This window comes from Gossypium hirsutum, chromosome A10 (assembly GCF_007990345.1).
Source record: "Gossypium hirsutum isolate 1008001.06 chromosome A10, Gossypium_hirsutum_v2.1, whole genome shotgun sequence".
NCBI lineage: Eukaryota > Viridiplantae > Streptophyta > Magnoliopsida > Malvales > Malvaceae > Gossypium > Gossypium hirsutum.
The window spans coordinates 87,939,261-87,962,916 of record NC_053433.1 but is presented as its reverse complement, the minus strand read 5'-3'; the positions used below and the strand labels follow the sequence as shown (position 1 = coordinate 87,962,916).

Genomic DNA, 23,656 nt, shown 5'->3' with positions numbered 1-23,656 from the left:
TAATGAACCATATTTCTTCTTCACAAACAATACAGGTGCACCCCAAGGAGACGTACTCTGTCTGATAAACCCCTTGTCTAATAATTCTTGCAATTGAGTCTTCAACTTTTTTAATTCCGTCGGTCCCATTCTGTACGATGTTATAGATATTGGAGTTGTTCCTGGGATCACATCAATCACAAACTCCACTTCACAATCTGGCGGTAAACCCGGCAATTCCTCAGGAAACACATCAGGAAATTCATTGACAACTGGCAACTATTCTAACTTTAATCCAAAACTCCGGGTATCAATAATATAAGCTAAATATGCTTCATTACCTTTCCGTACCAATTTCTGGCCTGAAAAGGCTGAAATAATTCTGACATCATCTTTTATATTTCTAAACTCAATCGAAATCATTTCTCCTACCTAATTTTTTAAATCAATTCGTTTCTCTTGACAGTTCACTACAGCATCATGCTTTGTTAACCAATCCATTCCCAAAATAAAATCAAATTCCCGAAAAGGTAATAACATCAAATCAGTAGGGAACTCACAGCCTTGTGTTTTCAGTGGACAATTTTGACAAATTAAATTAACTAACACACTTTCTCCTAATGGATTTGTGACTTGCACATAATAATTAGTAGATTCAACAGACAATTTTTTGCCGATGCCAATACAGAGCAAATATAATAATGTGTAGATATAGGATCAATTAATGCATACGTAGAATCATCAAAAAGATAGAAAATACCAGCTATCACATCTGGAACTGCAACCTTTTCTCTTGCTAGAATAACATACGTACGTGCAGGTGCCCGAGCTTCTGATCGAATAGCAGAATCTTTCATTCCCGAATGAGCAGTTCCCGTTACACTACTTTGACCCAAACATTTACTCGTCTGAGAGGTAGCCATTTGTTTCTCTTTTTATTCTTATTCTTCCTTTGACAATTTAGGGTAATCTCGAATAAAGTGATCGGTACTCCCACACCTATAATAAGCTCCTGTTCTGCCCTAACATTCACCAATATGAAACCTTCCATAATCTTTGCATCTAGGTTTAGGAGAATTCTGTACGCTACCATCAATGGCTGCAAGTTTAATAGTTACTCCAACATTTCGTTGAGTTGTTTTACTTTTACCTGATAGTTGAATTAGGTCGACTAGAATCATCTCTAAACTTTTTAGCTGGAGCAGCCAGAACCGTTTTAGAAGAACTCCTCTTATATGATTCCCTGTTTCTTCTATCTCTTTACACCTTTCTGTTATACACCACTTCCAATTTCTAAGCTCTATCTGACAAAGTAACAAATTCCCGAATTTCTACACCTCCGATCATCATTCTTATTTCATCGCTTAGTCCTTCTTCAAATTTGATACACATCTCTTCCTTAGTCGGCACAATATCTTGAGCATATTTTAAGGTATACAAATTCTCTTTCATATTCAGCCACCGTTCGATTTTCCTGTCGCAGATCAAGAAATTCCCTCTTCTTCTTATCCAAATATCTTTTACCAACATATTTCTTTTTGAACTCACTCTGGAAAAATTCCCAAATAAGCTTCTCTTCCGGTACTACTACTTCCACAGTTTCCCACCAATTATAGGCTTCTTCTTTTAACAAAGAAACAGCACATCTCAGATAACCATTCGGAGAACAAGCCATTTGTTTAAAAATTCTTATTAGACTTTGTAACCAATACTCAGTTTTTACAGAATCATCCTCCGATCTACCTCGAAATTCCTCAGCTCTAAACTTCCTAAGCTTTTCAATCGGAGAACATTTACTAAATTCAATTATCGGAGGAGGTGGAGGAGCAACCGGGGGTACCACAGGTGGTGCAGTAGGGGGAGGAGGTGGTTGAGCCTGACTTCTTTCTTGTATTGTCTCCTTATACCACTGATTCATAACTTCATAAATCATGCTTTTAAGTTCTTGTTCTCGCATCAAAGAAATTGGAACATCACTACTCGTTCCTTGTTCCGAAGTCTGCACTCTACTATTAGCTTTTTTCTGTTCAATACGTTCAAATCTACCCGACATCTTTATTATCTATAAAAATAACAAGAATTAGATCGGATCATACACATCACACTATCACATATTTATATGACATGTATTTCTAGACACTTTACTCATCACAATTGTTCTAAGAATCCGCTAAATCGAAGCTCTAATACCAATAAATGTAACATGCCTTACCCATATTCAACGCCGGAACAGGGTTGAGGCATTACCGACTTAATCATAAACAAACATACAAACCAGGCCATAAAATTTCATTCAATTTAAAATTATATAAACATATGCATAACGTCCCTTATATGGGCCTACGAGGCCAAAAACATACATCGGGGATGATTTAGAACTAAACCGGGAACTTCCGAAACTTTTTTAACACTTAGAAAAATTTTCACATTTTTAGAGAGCCACAAGCCCGTGTGGTTGGGCCCTGTGGATTTTACACGCCCGTGTGGCTTGAAACATGCCTATGTCTTTTACCCATGGAGCTATCTGTTTATGACATCATTGCCAAATTAAGGGCACACGGTCGAGACACACGCCCGTGTGCTAGGCCGTGTGGTGAATTTAATTTTTGCGTTTAAGGTGTGGACTTCACACGGCTTGGGCACATGCCCATGTTCCAAGACTATGTCCTCTACACGGCTGAGACACACGGCAGTGTCTCGGCCCGTGTGGTTAATTCAGAGCTAAAATTTAAGATGCAAGGGACACATGGCCAGATTACATACCCATAGGGCAGACCGTGTGTCACACACGGTCTAGACACATGCTTGTGTGTCTACCCATGTGGACTAAAATAAGTCCTTTTAAGGCCACATTTCTCACCCTTTTTATGACCTACCTGCATTTAATATTCAAGCACATAAATATACCCAGCCAAACAACCAATTCAACTAAAAACACAAGTTTTCATTAACCATTTTAACATAATACTTCTTAACCTAAGTTTACCAAAAATAACTTCATTCATTACCCTACCAAATCCAACTTAAAAATATAGTTATTCAAGCATACATATATTAATGTTTCAAAGCCGCATCTTTCAACTTTGTCCTATACATGCCATATAAATCAAAAGTTGTATTTAAAATCTACCAGTGGAATTTTGGATAGTGCTTCCAGATGTGTTGATCCGATCCACCAATATCACGTAAGTCTACAGAAGCAATTAACACACAAAGTAAGCTTATGAAAGTTTAGTAAATCCATAGGCTCTTAATAACAACCTTACCAAAAATTCATAAACAATTCAATAAATAATATTATATAATCAATTCCTGCCAAATACAGTCTCAGATGAGTCCATACAATTAAGCTCAATATCAAATATCCTATCATATTCCAGCACTTAACTTCAACTATCACCTGCCAATACTTGTCAAATTAAGGGACGTCTTACGGATTTGAGTATGTTGTTTGCTCGGTGCCACAGTTCACAACTCAATATGGAAAATATCATACCTACGTTTCACAACTCAGTATGAAAAATGTCATACCTACATTTCACCACTCGGTATGGAAAATGTCATACCTACGTTTCACATCTCATTATGGTTTTCTTTATTGATATACCATACCTGCATTTCACACTTTGCCATGGATCAACCATGGTCTTATCCATCAACTCATCACTTGTCACAACACAAACATACTCAATCCTACATCTTTCTCAATTTGACTTTTAACTCAATTCTTTTCACATTATTTTTCCAATATTAATAATTCATTAAAAAATATATAAAATAACACATTATATCATTCTAAAATTAAAAAAAAATTATATAAGTTCAACCATATGAACTTATCTGGGCCAATTTGTAAAAGTTGTATTATTTCAGGGACTAATCGATAACTTTTTCTTTTCCTCGTTTATCTTCAAATTCTTGATCTAAAATATAAAATTATTTACTCATTAGCATCTATTTCAATTCAAATTCAATTCATGTTTTATGCCCTTCAATTTTTGAAATTACACATTTACCCCAAACTTTATAGTTTTACAATTTGATCCCTACTATTTTAACCCCTCAATTGAGCTGATTTTTCTCAATTAACACTTTATTCTATCACTTTAAACTACTTCACAACCTTTGGAAATCATAATTTCAGCATCAAACCCTAATTTCAACATTCTTTACAATTAGGTCCTAAACATCAATTTCTATTGAATTTACTTAATAAAATCATCTCACAACCAAATTAAAGCTTCAATTTCATGCTAATTATCATAAAATTTCAGAACTCATCCACGGAAACTTCCAAAATCATCCATAGAATCAAAAACTAATGAATTAGATAGTAGGACCTAGTTGTAAAAGTCACAAAATATGAATATTACAAAGGAAAAGCAATAATTCAACTTCATGATGAAAAATATGAAAAACCAACTTTTAGAGCTCTCTGGTGGCTGTTTTTGGCTGGAGAAAGATGAAGAATATCTAGATTTCTTTTTAGTCCATACTTTATTTAGTTAATTTTGCAAAATTTTCAATTTTGCCCTTGTTTCACATTGTTTTGTTCCTGATTTCCTTGTCCATGCCGTCCAGCCACTCTACATTTAGGCTTATTTTCCTATTAAATCCCCCCTATTTAGTCACTTGAGCTATTTAATCACTATTGAGCAAATTTTGCACCTTTTATAATTTAGCCCTTTTCAATTAATTAGCCATCAAAACGTTAAAATTTTCTAATGAGATTTTAATACCATATTACTAACACTCCATAAATATTTATAAAAATATTTTTGACTCGATTTTACGAAATCTAGGTCTCGGTACCCCGTTTTCGACTCAATTTATTTAATAATTTCTCCTTAAATTTTAATTTCACCTATTTAAAAAAATCTATATATTTCTAATATCTCACTCACTTCTAAAAATTATTTTTATTTAATTTTCTAATTTTATTCGTCGAATCTAGTGATCTAGAATCACTGTTCCAACACCACTGAAATTTTAAGTTGTTAAAAGATCCCAAAACAGGCCTCATTTTAGTTTAATACCAAAACAAAATAGGATAAAATGTATCACACTTAAAGATGAATTGTGGACAATTAACCATAATGTGGGTTGCTAACCTTGACTACATTTTTCAAACCAATGAACACCAGGAACCCTAAGTAATTAAAGACCCAGCTTCATCTCCGAGATCAGTAAAATGAACACTTTCCAGTGTGGCCTTCCCATATTCGTGCAGTTCCATCGGAGCTTCCAGAATAAAGCTTGTCATGCCCTTAAGGAAGGGCAATCCCTTTAATGGCCTGTTTAGATGAAAGCATATAGAGATTAGCTAAGATATGCAACTTGCTTTGTTACGTAAAGATGTTTAAAAAAACCCCAAAATCAAATGACCGAAGAAAGAATAGCTTCTTGTGGCCCTCAAGCTTTGCCAACATGGCGAATCCATCCCCACGAGATCAATAATGCGAATACCAGCACTTACCACCTTTGTAAAAGTGCCCTGACATCCAGTACTTGCGGACCTTATTCTGTCGAGCCTGTAGAGTCGAAACGAGTGACTTTTCAGGGCAAAAGTCAGCACTCTTTTTAGTGGAATCAACAGTCAAAGCACGACAAAAAACATTGTTGTTGGAGTTGGACAATCTTCCTTTATTTCCAGGCAAATTTCTCCCTTTACGTAAGGCATTAACATCTATTCTCTGTAGGAAGAAAATATGCGAAATCAAGCAATTATATATCCGAAGATCAAATGGGTTGATTTGAAGTATACCTAAACCCTCAACCCCTCCAAAAAAAAAAAGAAACACCAATAGTTTTAAAAAGAATTCCCCTTCTCAACAAAGTAAACACAGAGAAAGAGAGAGTATGAGATGAGACAAAATAAAAAGCAGTAGGATCGAAAACAGAAAATCAAATATAGCAGAGTAATGCAGATAACTCAAAATCTCCCTCAAGACTAAAGTAGAAATAAAAGTTGAGGGTTTCAAAAAATCCCTTGTTTAATTTGTCGGAAGAGAGGACCGACCTGGAACAAATGGGTGGCGAGGAGGCCTGTCTGGCGGAAGAGATGGTTGAAGAAAAAACAAAATAAGAGCAACGATTGCGAATAGCCGGCGAGATTAATCGGGAAGCTATAGAAACCTCAAAACTATAAGATTTGGTGCTTGCTTGGCAAGCAAGAGGGAGAGACGTTAGGGAAACGCGCTAGTTTTAGGTTTTGGCTAAATATCAATTTAGCTCTTTAACTATATAATAACTTATGCAATGTCCCACTTATTTATCTATTTTTCTAAAATCTATAATAAAATAATATTTTGTATTCTGTATCACTAGGGGCGAATCCAGAATAAATATTTAGGGGCTGATAAAATTTTAATTTTTTATAATTTATATCTTTATAATTTGTAAATGATTAAATCAAATTTTTATAATTTTAGAGGGACTAAAGTATAATTTTACATTTACTAATTTAAATTTTAAAAAAATTTAAAGACTAAAAGAATAAATTTACATTTTAAGGGGGCCGGGGCCCATGCCCATGCCAGCCCCCGGCTTCACCCCTGTGTATCACTATAATCTCTATAAAAAGCAAGCTGATCAATATACCTCTTTTTCATTATATTATTTATTAATTTTGCAGTTTTAAAAATATATTTTATTATTTATAAAGATTTGTGACACTTATATATAAATATTTTAAATTTATCATAGTTATAAAGAATTTTTTTCATAGAATATTTTAGTTATGCTAAAAGACATTTCTTTCTTTCTATGTTTTAAAAAAATACATTTACAACCAATAGAATATATATTATCTATGAATTATTATTTTCAATAAATTGATTAAGAAAATTGAAAATTGAAGTGCAAGGAATATTAATTTAGATATGCCAACAAGTTTTTTATTATTATAAAAATGCTTAATAATTAGAGATTATTTTATTATAATATTTGAATTATCAAAATTATTGATATATTTTAATTATGCTTATTAATTAGTTATTATTTTAAATTAGAATAAAATTTTACTTAAACTCCTAAAATATATCAAATTTCTTATTTTAATGAAGATCCACTTTATAATAATAAAATATTTATAACAAAATTATTACCATAACTAATTCTTCATAAGAATTTATGGCTAAGGTGAGTTGTGATCAAAGGGACCCTGAATCTCAAATTTTGTAGTATTTAATGATGAAGGAGAATATTAAAATGTGGCGAAGGTAAAATATGAGAGTATGGATGATATAAGTGGCATTAATTTAAACATTTGTCCCCAACAAAACGCACTTAAGAAAGCATGCATGGATGGAGCCCATTAGAGGAAGAAAACGTACATCATGCAAGCCAACTGGAGTTGGGGACAATCAAATATATGATAATACCAAAGTATAGGTTTCCTAGTAAGGAATAATAATCATAATAATATATGCATGGTATACGATAATACAAAATTACTTAAATTTCAGTGCCTTATTGAATTTCGAAACTATACATAATTTAATGAATGTGTTGTGCACGTAAATATATTTATGTATTTAATTATTTATTCAAAAATGCATCATGTTTTGGAAAACGATTTAGACAGTTGATTAAAAAGTAGGTTTATTTTAGTTTTAGATACGAAAGCTTAGCTTTAACATTCAAAACTTAATCTTATTCTTGTTTGATCATTTTAAATTTATAATATGAAAAACATTACAAAATTTTAGACTACGAATTAAGAAGTTAATAAATTTCTTATAAAAATATTGTAAAATATTAAAAGATAAATATATTTTAAAAAAAGATATGTGTATGTCAATGTTTTAAGATTACTTACGGAATAAAAAAAAAGTATACTGTGAGTGTATCAAATACTAACCTTTATAATATATTACTTTATCATATTTTTGGACAAACTACAGCCATTGGCCTTAAATTTTTGTCAAGATTTTGTTTCGGTCACCCAACCTTTTTTTACTTACATAATAGCTATTAATGTAATTTATATTACATAAAATTAAATATATATATATAACTAGTTATTTATTAAGCAAAATTTAAAATCCATTTTTCAAGTTATATAATATTAACATTACATACATAAAACCAACGGCTTTTTTTATAAAAGTAACCCTAAAAAATAAATTAATTATCAAAATAACCCACCTTTTTAATTATGTACAAAAATAACCCATTTTTTACAATAAAAAGTGGTGGAGTCATATGATATGGCGCCACCACTTTGCCACGTCAGCCAGGGGTATTAAAAAATTATTTTTTGATGGAACCATGTTGAATGACGCCACCAGTATAAAATACTAGGGAAATACTAAAAAATCTGGAAAAACGGGAAACTTAAAAAAAAAATTCCATTTTTGGGTGGAGCCATTCTAAATGGTGCCACCACTTTTCTGATTTGTCAGGTTTTTATATTTTTTTATTACTTTTATTACTTTTTTTACTTTTTTTCTTATATTTTGTCTCTTTCTTAATTTTTTTTCTTTTTAAGTTTTATATTATTTTCTTAATTTATTTTACTTATTTAATTTATATTATTAATTTTAAAAAATTTGTAATATATATTTAAAATGTTTTATAATATTTTTTAAAATTTTTAATTATTATTTTTAAAAATATTTTTTAACTTTATATATATATATTTGTGAAAGTAATTATTTATAAATTTTAAAAATGTATTTTTCAAATTAATTTTTTAAAAATGTATTTTTCAAATTAATTTTTTAAAATTTTAAAAAAATAATTATTTTTTATTTTTTTAGTTTTTTGAAGTCTAATTTTTTTATTTTTTTATCTATTTTATTTATTTTTCTTATACATTTCAAATTAAATTTTAAATTAGTTTTTCATAGATTTTGTCTTTTTCTTTATTTTTTCTTTATTTTTTTAAGTTTTATATTATTTTCTTATTATATTTTCTTTATTAGTTTTATAATATTTGAAATGTATGTTTAATATATTATTAATTTTACATAGAATTTTTAAATTAAGATTTTATAATTTTTTTGTTATTTTATTTTAGTTTATTTAATTTATTTATATCTTATTATTAATTTTTAAAAGTTTGTAATGTATATTTGAAATGTTCTATAATATATATTTGTTAAAATTTTAAATATCAGTTTTAGATTTTTTTTAAATTTTAAATGTATATTTCTCAAATTAATTTTTGAAAATTATAAATATTATTTTTTAAAATATTAACCATATTTTTAATAATATAAAATATTAAAATAATTTAAAGATATGATCTTTCAAATTTATTATTTGTTTTTATTTTTTAATAATATAAAACATTTAAACATTTAAATTTTTAAATAAAATTTGTATAAAAAATTTAAAAAATGTTAAATATTTTTAAAAATAAATAAAAATTATAAATTTCAAAATTCTATGTAAAATTTAAAAAATATTTAAAATCATTTAAAATATTAAAAAATATTTTAAATCATTCTAAATCATTTTAAATGTTTTATAATATTAAAAATATATTTAATATTTAAAAATAATTTGAAAAAATAATTTTAATATTTATAAAAAAATATATTATAAAACATTTTTAAAAAATACATTTCAAGTTTTTCGAAATAAATAAAATAAATAAGGACTTAAAAAAGAAAAAAAATTCAAAACTTTAAAAAAAAATGCTGAAACAAATAAGTTGGCTGTCAAACTTGAAAACTGGTGGCGCCAAATTATTTGGTTCCACCAGGAAATGGCAAAATTGCTACAGGGCCCCCTATACTCTAAAAAATCACAGTATTTTGGTGAAGCCATTCTTTATGGCTCCACCTATTGGTTTTCTTCTATATATAGAGTGGTGTAGTTGTTGTGTTAAGTGGAAAAGTTCAAAAAATTTGTTAAAAATGAATAATGAGGTGTTTTTGGTGTATGTTGTTTTTGATGGTGAAATTGTAGAAGGTGATATTGGCTGTGTATTTCAGGGCCGGCAAAGAGTAGGTTTGCGATTCAAAAAAAATATGAAGCTACCAGAAATGAAAAGGAAGATCAGTGCGAAAATAGCTATTCGTTGTGGAAGGACGATGTCCAAATTATTTTACAAGTTTCCAATCTCTACAGATCCGTTCAAATTTTGTGCGATGCAACTGTTAGATGATGATGACTTGGGCACTATGATGGAAATATGGTGGTCCACTAGGAGTGTGAACCCCCAACCAGTTGAATTATTTGCTGAGTTAGCAGACTTAAAGCCTGTTGAGAATGTTAGCCCAATAAGTCAACATCGCGAATTTGATTTTGATCTTAATGTTGGATGGACAAGCCAATTAGAATGCGGTGGAACGTCGCAGGTACCCAAAATTCCTAATTATGGTAGGAGTTCGTACAACAACCCAACCCTCGGTCCCGATCTACAAATACATCCGGAGGTGATAATAAGCACTGAGACAAATGTCAGATAAATGACCAATAATGGTGAAGATTCTGATCAAGACGTTGAAGATTTTAGTGACCCCGATATTGATGAGGTTCCGGACGATATCAATGATGAAGGCCTGGAGGAGGTTGAAGATGTTCACGGCCCTTCATTCTGTAACCCGAGTCATGGTATTATTTTACGAAATGAACTTGGGGGCAACATATTGAACGTAGATTCAGATGCAGCGCATGCATCCGAGTTCTCTGAGTACGCTGATATAGTACCTGCTCATAGATTTGCGTCAAATTCACAGTTCGACGAGTTGTTCGTTGGGCAACAGTTCGAGAATAAGGCGGATTGTGTGTTTGCCATCAAACAATACAGCATGAAGTTGTCGATTGATTACAAGGTTGCCAAATCTACACCGACATTATACGTTGGGGAATGTTGGAGAGCCGACGATGGGTGTGGTTGGCGAATTCGTGCTGCATTTATACAAAGGACTCAACAGTGGCAAATACGAAAATTAAAAGGGTGTCATACATGTACTGTCGCACGCATGTCTCAAGACCACCGAAAATTGGATGCCAAAAGTATTTGCAACTGCATCATGCCACTGGTGAAAGATAGCCCAATCATTCCTGTGTCGACATTGATTGCAAACAAGCAAGCTCGATTTCAGTACAGAGTGTCATACAAGAAAACGTAGTGGGCGAAACAAATGGCCATGCAACAATTGTACGGCGACTGAGATGAGTCATACAATGAACTTCAGAGTTGGATTTTAGCAATCGTAGAGTATGTCCCAGGAACTGTCGTAGACTTGCAAACGTTGCCTTATAGAGGCCTTAATGGAGAATTAGAAATGGGAAAAAGAGTGTTTCGTCGACTGTTTTGGACTTTCGATCCATGTGTTAGGGCCTTCTCCCACTGCAAACCGGTAGTGCAAGTTGATGGAACATGGCTTTATGGAAAATACACGCAGATACTTCTGATCCACAAGATGGTAATAGAAATGTACTACCAATCGCTTTTGCCATCGTAGAGTCGGATAACTCTGAATCATGGGCATATTTCATTCGAAACTTATGGAGACATGTTGTCAGACAAGACAACATTTGCATTATATCTGACAGATCAAAGGGTTTTGTTGCTGCAATTCGGCAATCGGAGGTTCCGTGGAGGTCTATCTATTGTATTCGTCACATCGCTGTGAACTTCCACAATGAATATAAGAACAAAGACTGGCGCAAACGAATTGTCAACATGGGTAAAAATATCGTACTTAAATTCGGATTTGTAATTATTTCTAGTCCATTTCCTAATTTTAACGCATTTTATCGGAATATATACATAGAATATGAGCTAGAACCACACCGATTTAGACATAAGTTGACGAGGTTAGAGACTGATATGGCGGGCTGCAAACCTTCTCTTACACAGTGGTTGAGTAGCATGGAGCCGTGGCAATGGGCTCAATGCTTTAACGAGGGGTACCGTTATGGCCATATGACAACTAACCTTGTTGAGGTCGTGAACTCTGTCTTAAGGCGTACGCGTCACTTGCCAATTTCAGCTATTTTTTCAGCCATATTTTACAGGTTAGCAATCTTAATGCCAAAAATGGGGTTGAAAAAAGCAAAACAGTTAGAGGCAGGACACGTGTACGTCGAAAAAATCAGAGATGCCATGAAAGATAACACTCAAAGGGCTAGGTTGATGAATGTAGAACTATATTCTCGAAATTTGGAAACTTTTTTGAGTGACAGAGTATATCAGTCGTCGGCCAGGGATCCCACCACGGTCCTATAGAGTTGATCTCCGAAACAAGCGGTGTGAGTGCGGGATGTTCCAAGCACTACGGTACCCATGTGCGCATGTGGTTGCAGCCTGTGCTACCTATAGTTTGAATGTCGAACAATATATCGATGATGTATACATGCTTGAACGTACGTTGCATATTTGGGGTAACGAGTTCCCTATATTAAGGGATATATCGACATGGGAAGTGCAATCGCCTGCATTCGAGATGTTGCCTGATCGGTCATTACGTAGGAGAGTCAAAGGTAGACCGACAATAACGTGGATTCGAAACAACATGGATGTAAGAGAACAAGTCGATCCAAAGCGTTGCACCATATGTAGAACAGTTGGCCACAATCGGAGCAAATGTCCCCATGGAAACGTTTACACTGGCCAATCTTCACGGTCTGAAAGAAATTAAATGTTGTAACTGAGGTCTATCTATATTATGATCTTTTAGAAATAAAGTTTGTATTATTTAGTGTTAAAATTATATTTAAAATTAATAGTTGCAACTTTTAATACTTTAAAATTTTTTATAATAAATTAAATAAAAAACACTAATAAATAAGTTGTGAAACCTTAAACCAATACAACAAACATCACATAATACTTGAAATTTACATAACTTAAAATTGGAAAGAACCAGGACTGGTATCATCTTTCGGGGTATAACGGTTTACGGGCCTTCGTTGACGGGGTGGACGTTGAGGTGTATTGTACACATCTGAAGGATTGGCAACTGGGTCGATCGTGGCCTGAGGCGGGGTGGAGTACATGTTATTACCAAACATATCAACTGATGTCAGTGGTTGCTCTAGGTCAAATGGACTCGAACTGCCTATATCCGGGTGATATGAACTCGAACCACCCATGTCCGAGTGATATGAACTCGAACCACCCATGTCCGGGTGATATGAACTCGAACCACCTATGTCTGGGTTATATGAACTACTCTGGGACTCATCACAAAAAAGTCAACCCATTGCTCCGATGTGTTTAAAACTTGGTCCTCCGAGTCGGGCTCTGCCATATGTTGATCCTCTACCTCCACCATAGGTTGATTTCCACGTCTGTAGCTGTGACCTGGTACTATCATAAGTTGTCCACCATATAAATAAACTCGCCATCGATTCATGTAGCACTGCATATATTCAGTCGAGGGACTAAAGTCAAACATGCAGGAGTCCATCTCAGGCAGCCTGTCGTACTGGGTATTCCATAGTGCTACATAACATTGATGTTCCACGCTCCAATCTAATGTATGTCTTCCCTGCATGGTCTTACCGTGGACATCAGCAAACTGTTGTGGCTCAACCGGCATAAATTGTTTACACCCAAATTGTCGCATAACTCGATCACCGTTGTACCACTCAACGGTTGAGAAGTTGAGCACCGGCGTGTTAATGCACCACATACGAGCTTCAGCGTGAACCCTCTGAGAAATAAGGGTTGCAATGTTTACTACAGAATACGACATCCACAAGAACTGCACAATATAACATAATGAGTCAATTCACATCACATACTGTAAGTGGATAAGTTAAATAAACGTTACTTAAACTATATTAATATACATTACTTTCTCTCCGTTGTACGCCTCTATCATTTGACTGTAAATGATTAATGTCTGGCTCGCACCAATTCCCGAGACGTCGCCCATCTGAAATCGAAACAAACACGTTGGTAGTTAAACTTTGAAAAATATTATCCATACTTATGAGTCGTTAAATGTTAAGTATAATTTTGTTTTTACCTATTTATAAGTGGCCACGAATATGGTTAGTGCCTAATAGCCGCTAGAAACGGCATCCTGTATAGAGTCCAAGACTGCAGTAGACCCAGACAACCAGCCATATTACTAACCCCATGTTTTGTTGCATGACAGAGCTCATAGTATAATGCAGCCAACACTGCAGATCCCCAGCTGTAACTACCGGCACGAGAAAAATCCTCCAATAGAGGCAAGTACTTTAAGTGGACTCTATTAGACGTGTTGTTCGGCAGAAGGACCCCCCCAATCAACTGCATAATATAGGCTCAAGCAACATACATCACCTCCTACTCAGTGGCAGTGCTCAATAACTACTTAAAATTTACTCTCAACCATGCTAATGTCAAGCATGTGAAATTCTGTTCCCCATCACGAAGGGACCGTCCAAGCAGTCTGTGGCATACTACAGAAGGTTCCAACACTTTGCTTCGACCCATGACCACAGCACCGTCAACTCGTAACCCAAGTTGCATAGCGACGTCTTCTAATGTGATAGTGCACTCCCCGCACAGCATAATGAAGGTGTGGGTCTCCGTACACCACCGCTCAACCAAGGCAGATAGTAAGTTTGGCCTCAAGTCAAACCTCCGGATCAATGCGACGTCCCCAAATCCGGCCAACCGTAAGTATGGCATGATCCGCTCGTCCGGATCGTACTTGAGAAAATGACACCGCAACCTCAAAACCCGATAACCATCCTGTATGGTAAATTTTTTATAAAAATATGATAAATCAATTATCTATATAATTTAAACATAAAAAAATATATTCAAGAGTAAAATTGAAAGGTTGAGAAAACAAAAACATCACACTTATATTATACCAACGTAACCATTCTAAGTATTTTTTTTATTTAAGTTAAATTAAATAAGTAATAATATATTAATAATAGAATGAAAATTTGTCATAAAATATTAATAATAACACATAGAAATCAAATGTGATTATTATATTCTAACCATAGTTAAGCATTAAATTAATTAAAATAAATATATTAATAATAAAAGAATGGGAGAAATTACAGGAATATTAACTGGGGACTAGTAAAATTACAAGAAAAGAGAAATTCATTGAGCAGCAACTCAAACTCTACCAGTGTAAAAAATAAGTCCAAACCAGAAAGCAACTCAAGAGAAGATGATTGGTTCAAGCAAGTTCAATTTGACACCAATGGCTACAATACGTATATATTTCTAATTTTAAAATTTTATGATATCTTATTCAAATTTTAAAGTGGGTAATAGCGAAAAATTGTTTTTCAAGGAATACTAATATTTTTTTATATGATAAAATTTAAAAACATAAAGTATTTTTTAAACAAATACTGATGTTTTCTAGTTATTTATAAATTAACTAGTAAATAATCAAATATATTCACTTTTATTATTATTGTTTTAATAATATATATATTAAAATTAAAAGAATTTTTTTTCATAAATCGAGTTCGTCAAGTAATAGTTTTGCGTGTTAATCCCTACACACCGTCTAATAATTTGTGTGATTAAATTAGATGTTTGGAGGTGAGTGCTACTAACTTTTTTTTTAATGTATACAAATACAATTACAAATAATGTATATCTAAATCAATTATAACAAAAATAAAGTATTACAAAGTATAATCAAATTAATAATCTAAAATGTTCAACAGAAGCTAAATAACAACTAATTAGAGATAAGTATTTTAAAGCAGTCAAAACATGTTCAACAGAGTAGCGATTAGCAAAAAAAAATTGGGAAACTAAACCAAATTTTTTTTTAATTTATAATAAATTTTACTGTTTCGTTGATCATCAATGAAGTGTGATTCGTATTTGCTCCAGAAGACATCTTCAAATCTGTATAATATAAAAAAACAAACATACAATACAATTATTTATTATATTACATTAACTCTAAAATATAAAAACAAAAAAATAAAATTTTAATAAACGTACCTTTTTTTTTCCCTCACTCAACTTCTTCATCTATACAAAGGGGGGACCAAGCCCCACCCATATATATAACAATTTTTTTAAAAAAAACAAAACAATAAAAAGAGTCAAAATAATAAAAAATATATTTAATATATATTTTTTAAAATTTATATTTATATTTAAATTTATTAATCATCACTGACATGATGTGACAAGTTATAATAAATATATATATATTTTAATTTAAACTTTAAAATTTAAATACATATATCTAATGTTAAAAAAAGAATTTAAAAATAATATTTAAAATTGTAAAAAATATATTATAAAAATTTTTAAATATACATTAAAAAAATTTAAAATTAATAATAAAATAAACAAACAAAATAAAATAAGAAAAAAACCTAAAATTTCAAAAAAGTAAAAAAAGGAAAAAGACAAAATTTTAAAAAAATATTTAAAATATTATGATTTCTTATATTATTAAAAAATTATAATTTTTTAAATGTATTTAAAAATTATATTTAAAATTTTAAAAAAATAATCTCAAAATACATATCTAAAATTTACAAATATATATATTAATAAAATATTTCAATTTTTTTAAAGTTAATAATAATAATTAAACATAAAAGAAAAAACAAAACAATAGAAAGAGTCAAAAAAAGGAAAAAATATATTTAATATTTATAAAATAATATTTAATATATATTTTTTAAAATTTATATTTATATTTAAATTTATTAATAGTCAGATCACTAACATGATGTGACTAGTTATAATAAATATATATATATTAATTTAAACTTTAAAATTTAAATATATATACCTAATGATAAAAAAAGAATTTAAAAAGAATATTTAAAATTGTATGTAAAATTAATAAAATATTAAACATATATATCAAATATTATAAAACTAATAATTTCAAAACTAATTTGAAAAATACATTTTTAAAATTTATAAAAATTAATTTCACAAATATATATATAAAGTTAAAAAATATTTTTAAAAATAATAATTAAAATTTTAAAAAAATATTATAAAACATTTTAAATATATATTACAAATTTTTTAAAATTAATAATATAAATTAAATAAGCAAAATAAATTAAAAAAATAATTTAAAACTTAAAAAAGAAAAAAAATCTGAGAAAGAGACAAAATATAAGAAAAAAAGTAAAAAAGTAAAAAAAGTAAAAAAAAATATAAGAACCTGACAAATCAGAAAAGTGGTGGCGCCATTTAGAATGGCTCCACCCAGAAATAGAAATTTTTTTTAAGTCTCCCATTTTTCCAGATTTTTTAGTATTTCTCCAGTATTTTATACTGGTGGCGCCATTCAACATGGCTCCACTAAAAAATAATTTTTTAATACCACTGGCTAACGTGGCAAAGTGGTGGCGCCATATCATATGGCTCCACTACTTTGTACTATAGAAAATGAGTTATTTTTGTACATAATTAAAAGGGTGTGTTATTTTGATAATTAATTTATTTTTTAGAATTACTTTTATAAAAAAGCCTAAAACCAACCCAAGGTTGAATATCGAAGGAAATAAGAAAAGTTTCGTAAATAGACCAACCTTTGGCCTGTGCCAATGAAAAATATATTATATATAGAGAATTAATTAAAATTTTAAAAAATAACAACTATTAAGAACATATATAATCTATGAAGTCGTGTATGTTAAGAAGAAGAATTTACCTCAAATAATAGTTTTGGATCCACTATATTTAGACGAAAATTTTCAAGCACTAATTAATGATCATAAGAAAATATTACATTTTCGTTGTTTTCATCAGCTTAATGAAATTATCTAGCAGATGCAAAGTCAAGTCCATACAATCCCCATACCAATGCTCCCGATGACAGTGCCACCGGCAACGGACCAAGCATCCACAACAACATAGGAAATGAGACGCATAGCACCCGGTTTCCGACCAGAGCCAACCCGAACCCTCGTTCGAATATGGTTTGCGTGTAGCAAGGATCGGACGAGAACTGATCATCATCTTCATCGAGGGAAGAAGCATTTATCAAGAAATTAGCATCGATTAGAAACCCGATGGCCACGGAGCAGCAAAAGAAGCTAACCAATAGGAACAGTGATGTTGAACCGTACTTTAGAGAATACACCCATTTGGAATGTGACCCGAAGATTTCAGCTTTCAAAAGATGGCTGGCATTGTATGTATTGTTGGTCAAAGCTGCCAATGCTAAGTTAACTAGAATGGCTATTGTAGCTGTGAGTATGGTGGCCATTAGAGTGTTTCTCAAACTTTGGACTGCCAACATACCCTTCTTATTATCACCCTGCAATACACATTATTTCATTCACATAGAATCACAGGTGAAGTGTTAAACCACCTCTTCCGGGTTAATTTCTTAGACAAATCCCTGCTTACTCTTACTCCTTATAAAAAAGAAGGCATAATGATAAGTTTAGCACTCAAAGTTTACATATTTTATCAGTTTGGTCATTATTTTTCCTTTTTTTTTGTTAAATTTAGTCATTAACATTTCAAAAGAAGTCAAATTACTTTTTTTTAATGAAATACTAACTAAAAATATTAAATTTTTTAACGATGTTGGTGTAGCTACCCGCGTGGCAATCCACTTGTATTTCATATTAGTATAATATTATTTGTTGTATATGTTAGGTCAACAAATGATTTAAAAATTATAAATACATTCAAAAATAAATAAAAAAATCGAATATATATTTATGAAGTCCATAAAAATTCAAAAAAAGAATTAGCATGAAATATACATAAATTGTCATGTAGGCTGCTATGTTTAAAAATTTAACATTGTATTTAATATTTTTGTTAAAAGAACAATTTAAATCTTTTTAAAAGGTTGATGATCGAATTTTACTTTTTTAAAAAGTTAAATGGTCAAATTGATAAAAATTATAAATATTAATGACTAAATTTATTATTATGCTAAATGAAAACAGTGGCATGCAACAGTAAAAACATAGAGATGGCCATGATGAGGTGCTTGCTTACCTGTTTGATTTCTTGAAACCAAGTGTTTCTGCGTAACTTTTCGAGTCCAATTTGGGTGGAAGAGGGTTTTTTCTTGAAGCATTTCCAAAGGTAGACATGGTAACCCAATGTGAGGAAGAGACTAAAGGGGATCAACAGTGTATCCAAACAGAGGATGAATCCCATTCTTGGAATACACTATAGGGAAATTGCTGTAGTTTTTGCAGCGGAAGGAAAGAGTATTTATGGTGAGAGGTAGATAGTGACTTCCACGAATGGACATAGTGGAGGCATTTAGGTGGCAAAGGTAATCAAATTCTATGCATACATATAAATATATGTCGTGGAGTACATGTCAATGTACATGCATAAGAAAGGATGGCTTTTCTAAGGGGATAGGTTTTTAGTGGCAAGTCCACTAATAGCAACCTAAAGAAAATTACCTACAATCACAACTTTTCGTTTTTTCTCCGACCAAGTAATATTTTATTTATAATAAAAGACAATAGGACTCCACTTAGGGGCAGTGCCCCAGTGGCTTTGCTTGCTCTCTTTCGTTATATTTCCTCTAACTTAATATTTATTTCAAAATTTTATAATTAAATTTGAATTATTTTATTACAAAACTTCTGACTTTCATACTTTATTTTATCTCCGTCACTCATACCACTACCTAATTGCATCTTCAATAATATATTTTCTTAATTAAGTAAAATCTGGGTATTGTAAGATTATTTTTGATAATAAGATTATAAGGATGTGAGATTATTTATCATACTATTAGGTATTGAAAATGTTTATGACCCAAGTCATCCATTTGACACGGTCAGCCTAACCCACTTTAATCGAGATTTGGCTTACATTTTTCAACTTAGGTCCGATCCATTTTAACTATTTAAAATAATTTTATATCAATATTTATATGTATTATAGTTAAATTTAAATAAAAACAAATTTTTATATTTTAAACATAACCATTTTTATGGGCTATGCCAAACTAGACTCAAGTTCAAGCCTATATTTTTTGGGGGGTGAATTTAGCTTCGGTCTAGCTTATGAGCGCTTCTATCATGTATGTTGCATTACTTTGTTTGATTTTATTTTATTGGAATGTAATATTTTACCAATTAATTTATAGGATGTAAAATTGCATAAAGACATATTTTACGAAATTGTTCTTATTATTAATTCATATCCTAAACCCTAAACCCTAACACCTCAAACTCGGCCTAAACTTTATGGATGAATCCGGAGATGTCACAAAAAATGGGTTTTGAAAACGGAGTCGTTGCATTAAATCATCTTTATTAACTCATATTCTTTTATAACCATTGCCGAAAACATTAATTTATTGGTTTATTTGCCAAAAACATATTTTACCGTGGAAGTCTAATATAACCATTATATTTTGGAAATCCAATTCGTATTTTTAGAAAGACCTTTTTGTTTGAATAAAATCGTCGTTTGCTTAAATGTTTTGTTAAATTGTAACACCCCAAACATGGCCCGGACACTATGGCTGAATCTAGCGATGTCGCATTGAAGTGTTTTTCGCAAAGTATAATATCGTTGAAAACTCATTCTATATATTTAACCTCTTTGTGATCTCAACAAAGATTTTAGAATGTCTCGTTCTCATTCAAAACTTAAGTTGTTTGGCATAAGTTAATCATATTAAATTGATATTAATTTTAAAATATTATTTCTTGTGGAAGCTTTCAAAACATGTTGCATAAACGTGGTGATTTGAAAAACATTTATCTTTTCAAAAACTCGTTTCCTACTACTAACAGATATAAATCCAAAAAAGTAAAACCCCAAATTAAAGCTTAAAAATTTAAAAAGGCCTTATTACATTAAAAATACCCAAAATAAAACTACTTATAATTTAAAAACCCAATGAGAAAGTCCATGCGGTTGTGTAGCCACCTTCGAGTCCCTTGCAGCACCGACCCGCCTAAGCCTGGAGATTACCTGTACAGATAAACAGATGGGTGAGTTATGAAAACTCAGGGTATAATCTCATATCAAATAATCAATCAGTGAGCATATACAGTTTGGGCCTATGCCCAATTCAGTAACGGTTCAGTTTCAGTTAGGGGCTTAGCCCAATACAATATCAGTATCAGTGTGGGCCTGAGCCCATCTCAATGACAGTACAGTATAGATATGCAATCAAAAGATCCTACCTAACCAACCTATACACTCCATCTCTGTCCAACCCTACACTCCATGTGGGGATAAAATCAACCCACCCATCCCTACACTCTAAGTAGTACCGGTTGCAGCACTAAACAGTATTTGCAGCAGAGCGCATGTACAGTACACTTCCTCCAATTAGAAAAAATCCCATCCCCATGCAACATATCATGCATCATGTCATAATATCTTACGTGTGATCAATATATATAAAATGGCATACTTAAACATAATCATACATCCCATAGGGGCATTTCAGGCATTTTACCATGTAGGGGCATTTCAGTCATTTTATCAATTAGGGGTCTAAGTACACTTACCGACCCAATAGTAGGTCCACAGCCGCCTCGGACGACCCGTGCAACCTTAATAGTCAAACAGTGAAAATGGGTCAACGGCCCATATTCAGTCCATGTGGGCTCATACGCCCGTGTGGCCCACATAGCCCAGAAATGGCCTTGGCTGTGTGGATTACACAGCCTAACCCAATATTCTCTACACATCGTGTGGTTTACCAGAGTGGAGCCTACATGCTCGTGGGGCCCACATGGCTCAGTTCGGCCTAAAATGGTTCAAAATGACCTCGGCCCAAAATAGCCCAAAATGACCTCGGCTTATGAAATCGCTCATAGCCGGCCTCAATGATTATACACCCATATTTAGTCATACGGACTACCACACGAGCAAGCGCACGCCCGTGTAGAGTCAACAGCCACTTATTTCAGCTTTTGCCGATCTACAATTAGGGGCAGTGTTTTTACAGACATGATAAGATTTTGGTAAGTACGTTCCTGAGATAACTCACACCTAAACCAATGACAATTCTATGCCCAACATTAGTCATACTTAGAATCGACTATACAAAGACAATCCCTAAACGAAAACATTAACGTTACTTACTTCCACTGCTTCAACCGATATAACCTATAAATCTGAAAACAAACCACGTTCGATACGATACGATGCTGCCAAACAAAGTTAACACAACAGAGAGTCAGAACCCTAACGCAACATAACAATTGAAACCACACCCTCGCCTCCTACCGAAAACTTACCGAACCTACGGGAAATAGGAGTTGGGTGCAAGAGAAAGAACAGATTCGACAAAGAACCGAAGAGGAGAATTAAACTGAAACAATAAATAGAGGGGGTGTAACGACAAGAATAAAAAAAGAAAAGAAAAGCCAAAGGGGCAGAAGTGAAGTAGGGACTTACCTAGCAATATTCGGCCAACGCACGCCTGTTGGAGGAAAAGAGAAAGAACAGAGAAGGGAATATCGATAGAGAAGCAAGCAACGAGAAAAGAGAGATTACCCAAAAATTGAAAGACAAGAGAGGGGGAGAGAAGAAGTTTTCGACAAAAGCACAAAGGAGAAAATAACCGAGAGGGAGACAAGAGTGAGGGTATTCGACCAAAACAATAAGAGAGGGGTGATGATGAAGTAATCTATCAAGGCAAAGAAACCGAGAGAGTAATTGTTAGAGGTGAGCCAACCGAAACAAGTGAAATCGAGGGCAACGCAAATTCAAAATAAACAACAAAAACAAGGAGCTACCCTAAAAGCAATATTCGGCCTCATAAAAAGAAAAGAACTAAAATAAAATGACAAAAACGAGAGTGATTTGCACAAAACCAAATTCTTTAAGTGCCCAAAGTCCCAATTCGGCACAACACTCCCACTCCTTCAAAATCCCTTATTTTCCTCCTCAAATCTCTCCTCAAATCACTCAAACCAATCACTCCTCCCTCAACTACTTAATTTGAAACCCACACAAACACTTCAGTGTTTCGATCCAACCACAACACTTTCACGACACAACAGCAAAATAAAACACTCCACTACACCCACCAGGACTCGACCCTTAGTCCTCAGGCATAGGTAACACGCCACTTATCCCCTAGACCAGCAGGCCCTTTCTGTCATGTTTTACCCACATTTATTTAAAAGCCTACTGACTAGAGACAGGGTTTACTCAAGTAAGGAATTTTTTTTTTGCACAAGCCAAGGCTTGAACCCAAGACTTCTCAGACACTTCTCAAGACACTTAACCACTAAAGCAGACAGACGTTTGTGTAACACAAGCATACAAAAATAAACATTAAAGATTTTTGGGGCGTTACATAAACCATGTAAATAAACAAGCAAACAAACCAAAACCAAAAGTCTAAAAATAGTCTAGTCTAGAAAGTCCCAAAAATTACAAACTCTCAATCAACTTTAGAAAATATTAAGTAAAAACCATATAAATTACTAAGCATAACAATTTTCGATAGAGTGGTCACCTTTGAGTCTCTACCACACCGGCCCACCTAAGTTTGTGGATTACCTGAATAGAACAAACAATAGATGTGAGTTTTAGTAAACTCAATATGTAACCTAACAGAATTAAGCATACAGATTATATAGAAATCTCATATATGTACAGTCAGATACAGATTCGGACTCATGTCTATTTCAGATACAAATAACATATATAGCTATGCAGAATAGACATACAAAATCCTACATCTTCTACACACCAACTTCGACCATCCCATCACACCATGTGGGGTAAAAACACCCACCCAGCCTACACACTGTATCGTGCCAGTATGACAAATATCAGATAAAGTGC

General features: G+C 32.3%; 3 protein-coding genes and 1 long non-coding RNA gene across 4 annotated transcripts; all 4 read right to left on the bottom strand.

The window, feature by feature from the left end:
* Positions 1 to 2,997: 2,997 nt before the first annotated feature.
* LOC107916148 (uncharacterized) lies at positions 2,998 to 6,171 on the bottom strand. Its single transcript, XR_005903332.1, has 4 exons — positions 5,999 to 6,171; positions 5,456 to 5,672; positions 5,091 to 5,273; positions 2,998 to 3,170 (listed from the first exon to the last, which is right to left on the bottom strand). It is a non-coding gene; the product is annotated as an uncharacterized lncRNA (long non-coding RNA).
* Positions 6,172 to 12,720: 6,549 nt separating this feature from the next.
* On the bottom strand, positions 12,721 to 14,828 carry LOC107895998 (serine/threonine-protein phosphatase 7 long form homolog). The gene is made up of 3 exons (XM_016821169.2): positions 13,917 to 14,828; positions 13,743 to 13,823; positions 12,721 to 13,649 (listed from the first exon to the last, which is right to left on the bottom strand). The coding sequence occupies exons 2-3, from the start codon at positions 13,821 to 13,823 to the stop codon at positions 13,092 to 13,094; spliced, it is 639 nt and encodes a 212-aa protein (XP_016676658.1). The 5' UTR covers positions 13,917 to 14,828; the 3' UTR covers positions 12,721 to 13,091.
* Positions 13,943 to 14,569, bottom strand: LOC107895567 (protein MAINTENANCE OF MERISTEMS-like). The gene is made up of 2 exons (XM_016820830.1): positions 14,261 to 14,569; positions 13,943 to 14,185 (listed from the first exon to the last, which is right to left on the bottom strand). Exons 1-2 carry the CDS (start codon positions 14,567 to 14,569, stop codon positions 13,943 to 13,945), a joined length of 552 nt encoding a protein of 183 aa, XP_016676319.1.
* Positions 14,829 to 17,550: 2,722 nt separating the features above from the next.
* LOC107896830 (uncharacterized) lies at positions 17,551 to 19,058 on the bottom strand. Its single transcript, XM_016822117.2, has 2 exons — positions 18,863 to 19,058; positions 17,551 to 18,164 (listed from the first exon to the last, which is right to left on the bottom strand). The coding sequence occupies exons 1-2, from the start codon at positions 19,025 to 19,027 to the stop codon at positions 17,664 to 17,666; spliced, it is 666 nt and encodes a 221-aa protein (XP_016677606.1). The 5' UTR covers positions 19,028 to 19,058; the 3' UTR covers positions 17,551 to 17,663.
* Positions 19,059 to 23,656: the final 4,598 nt, after the last annotated feature.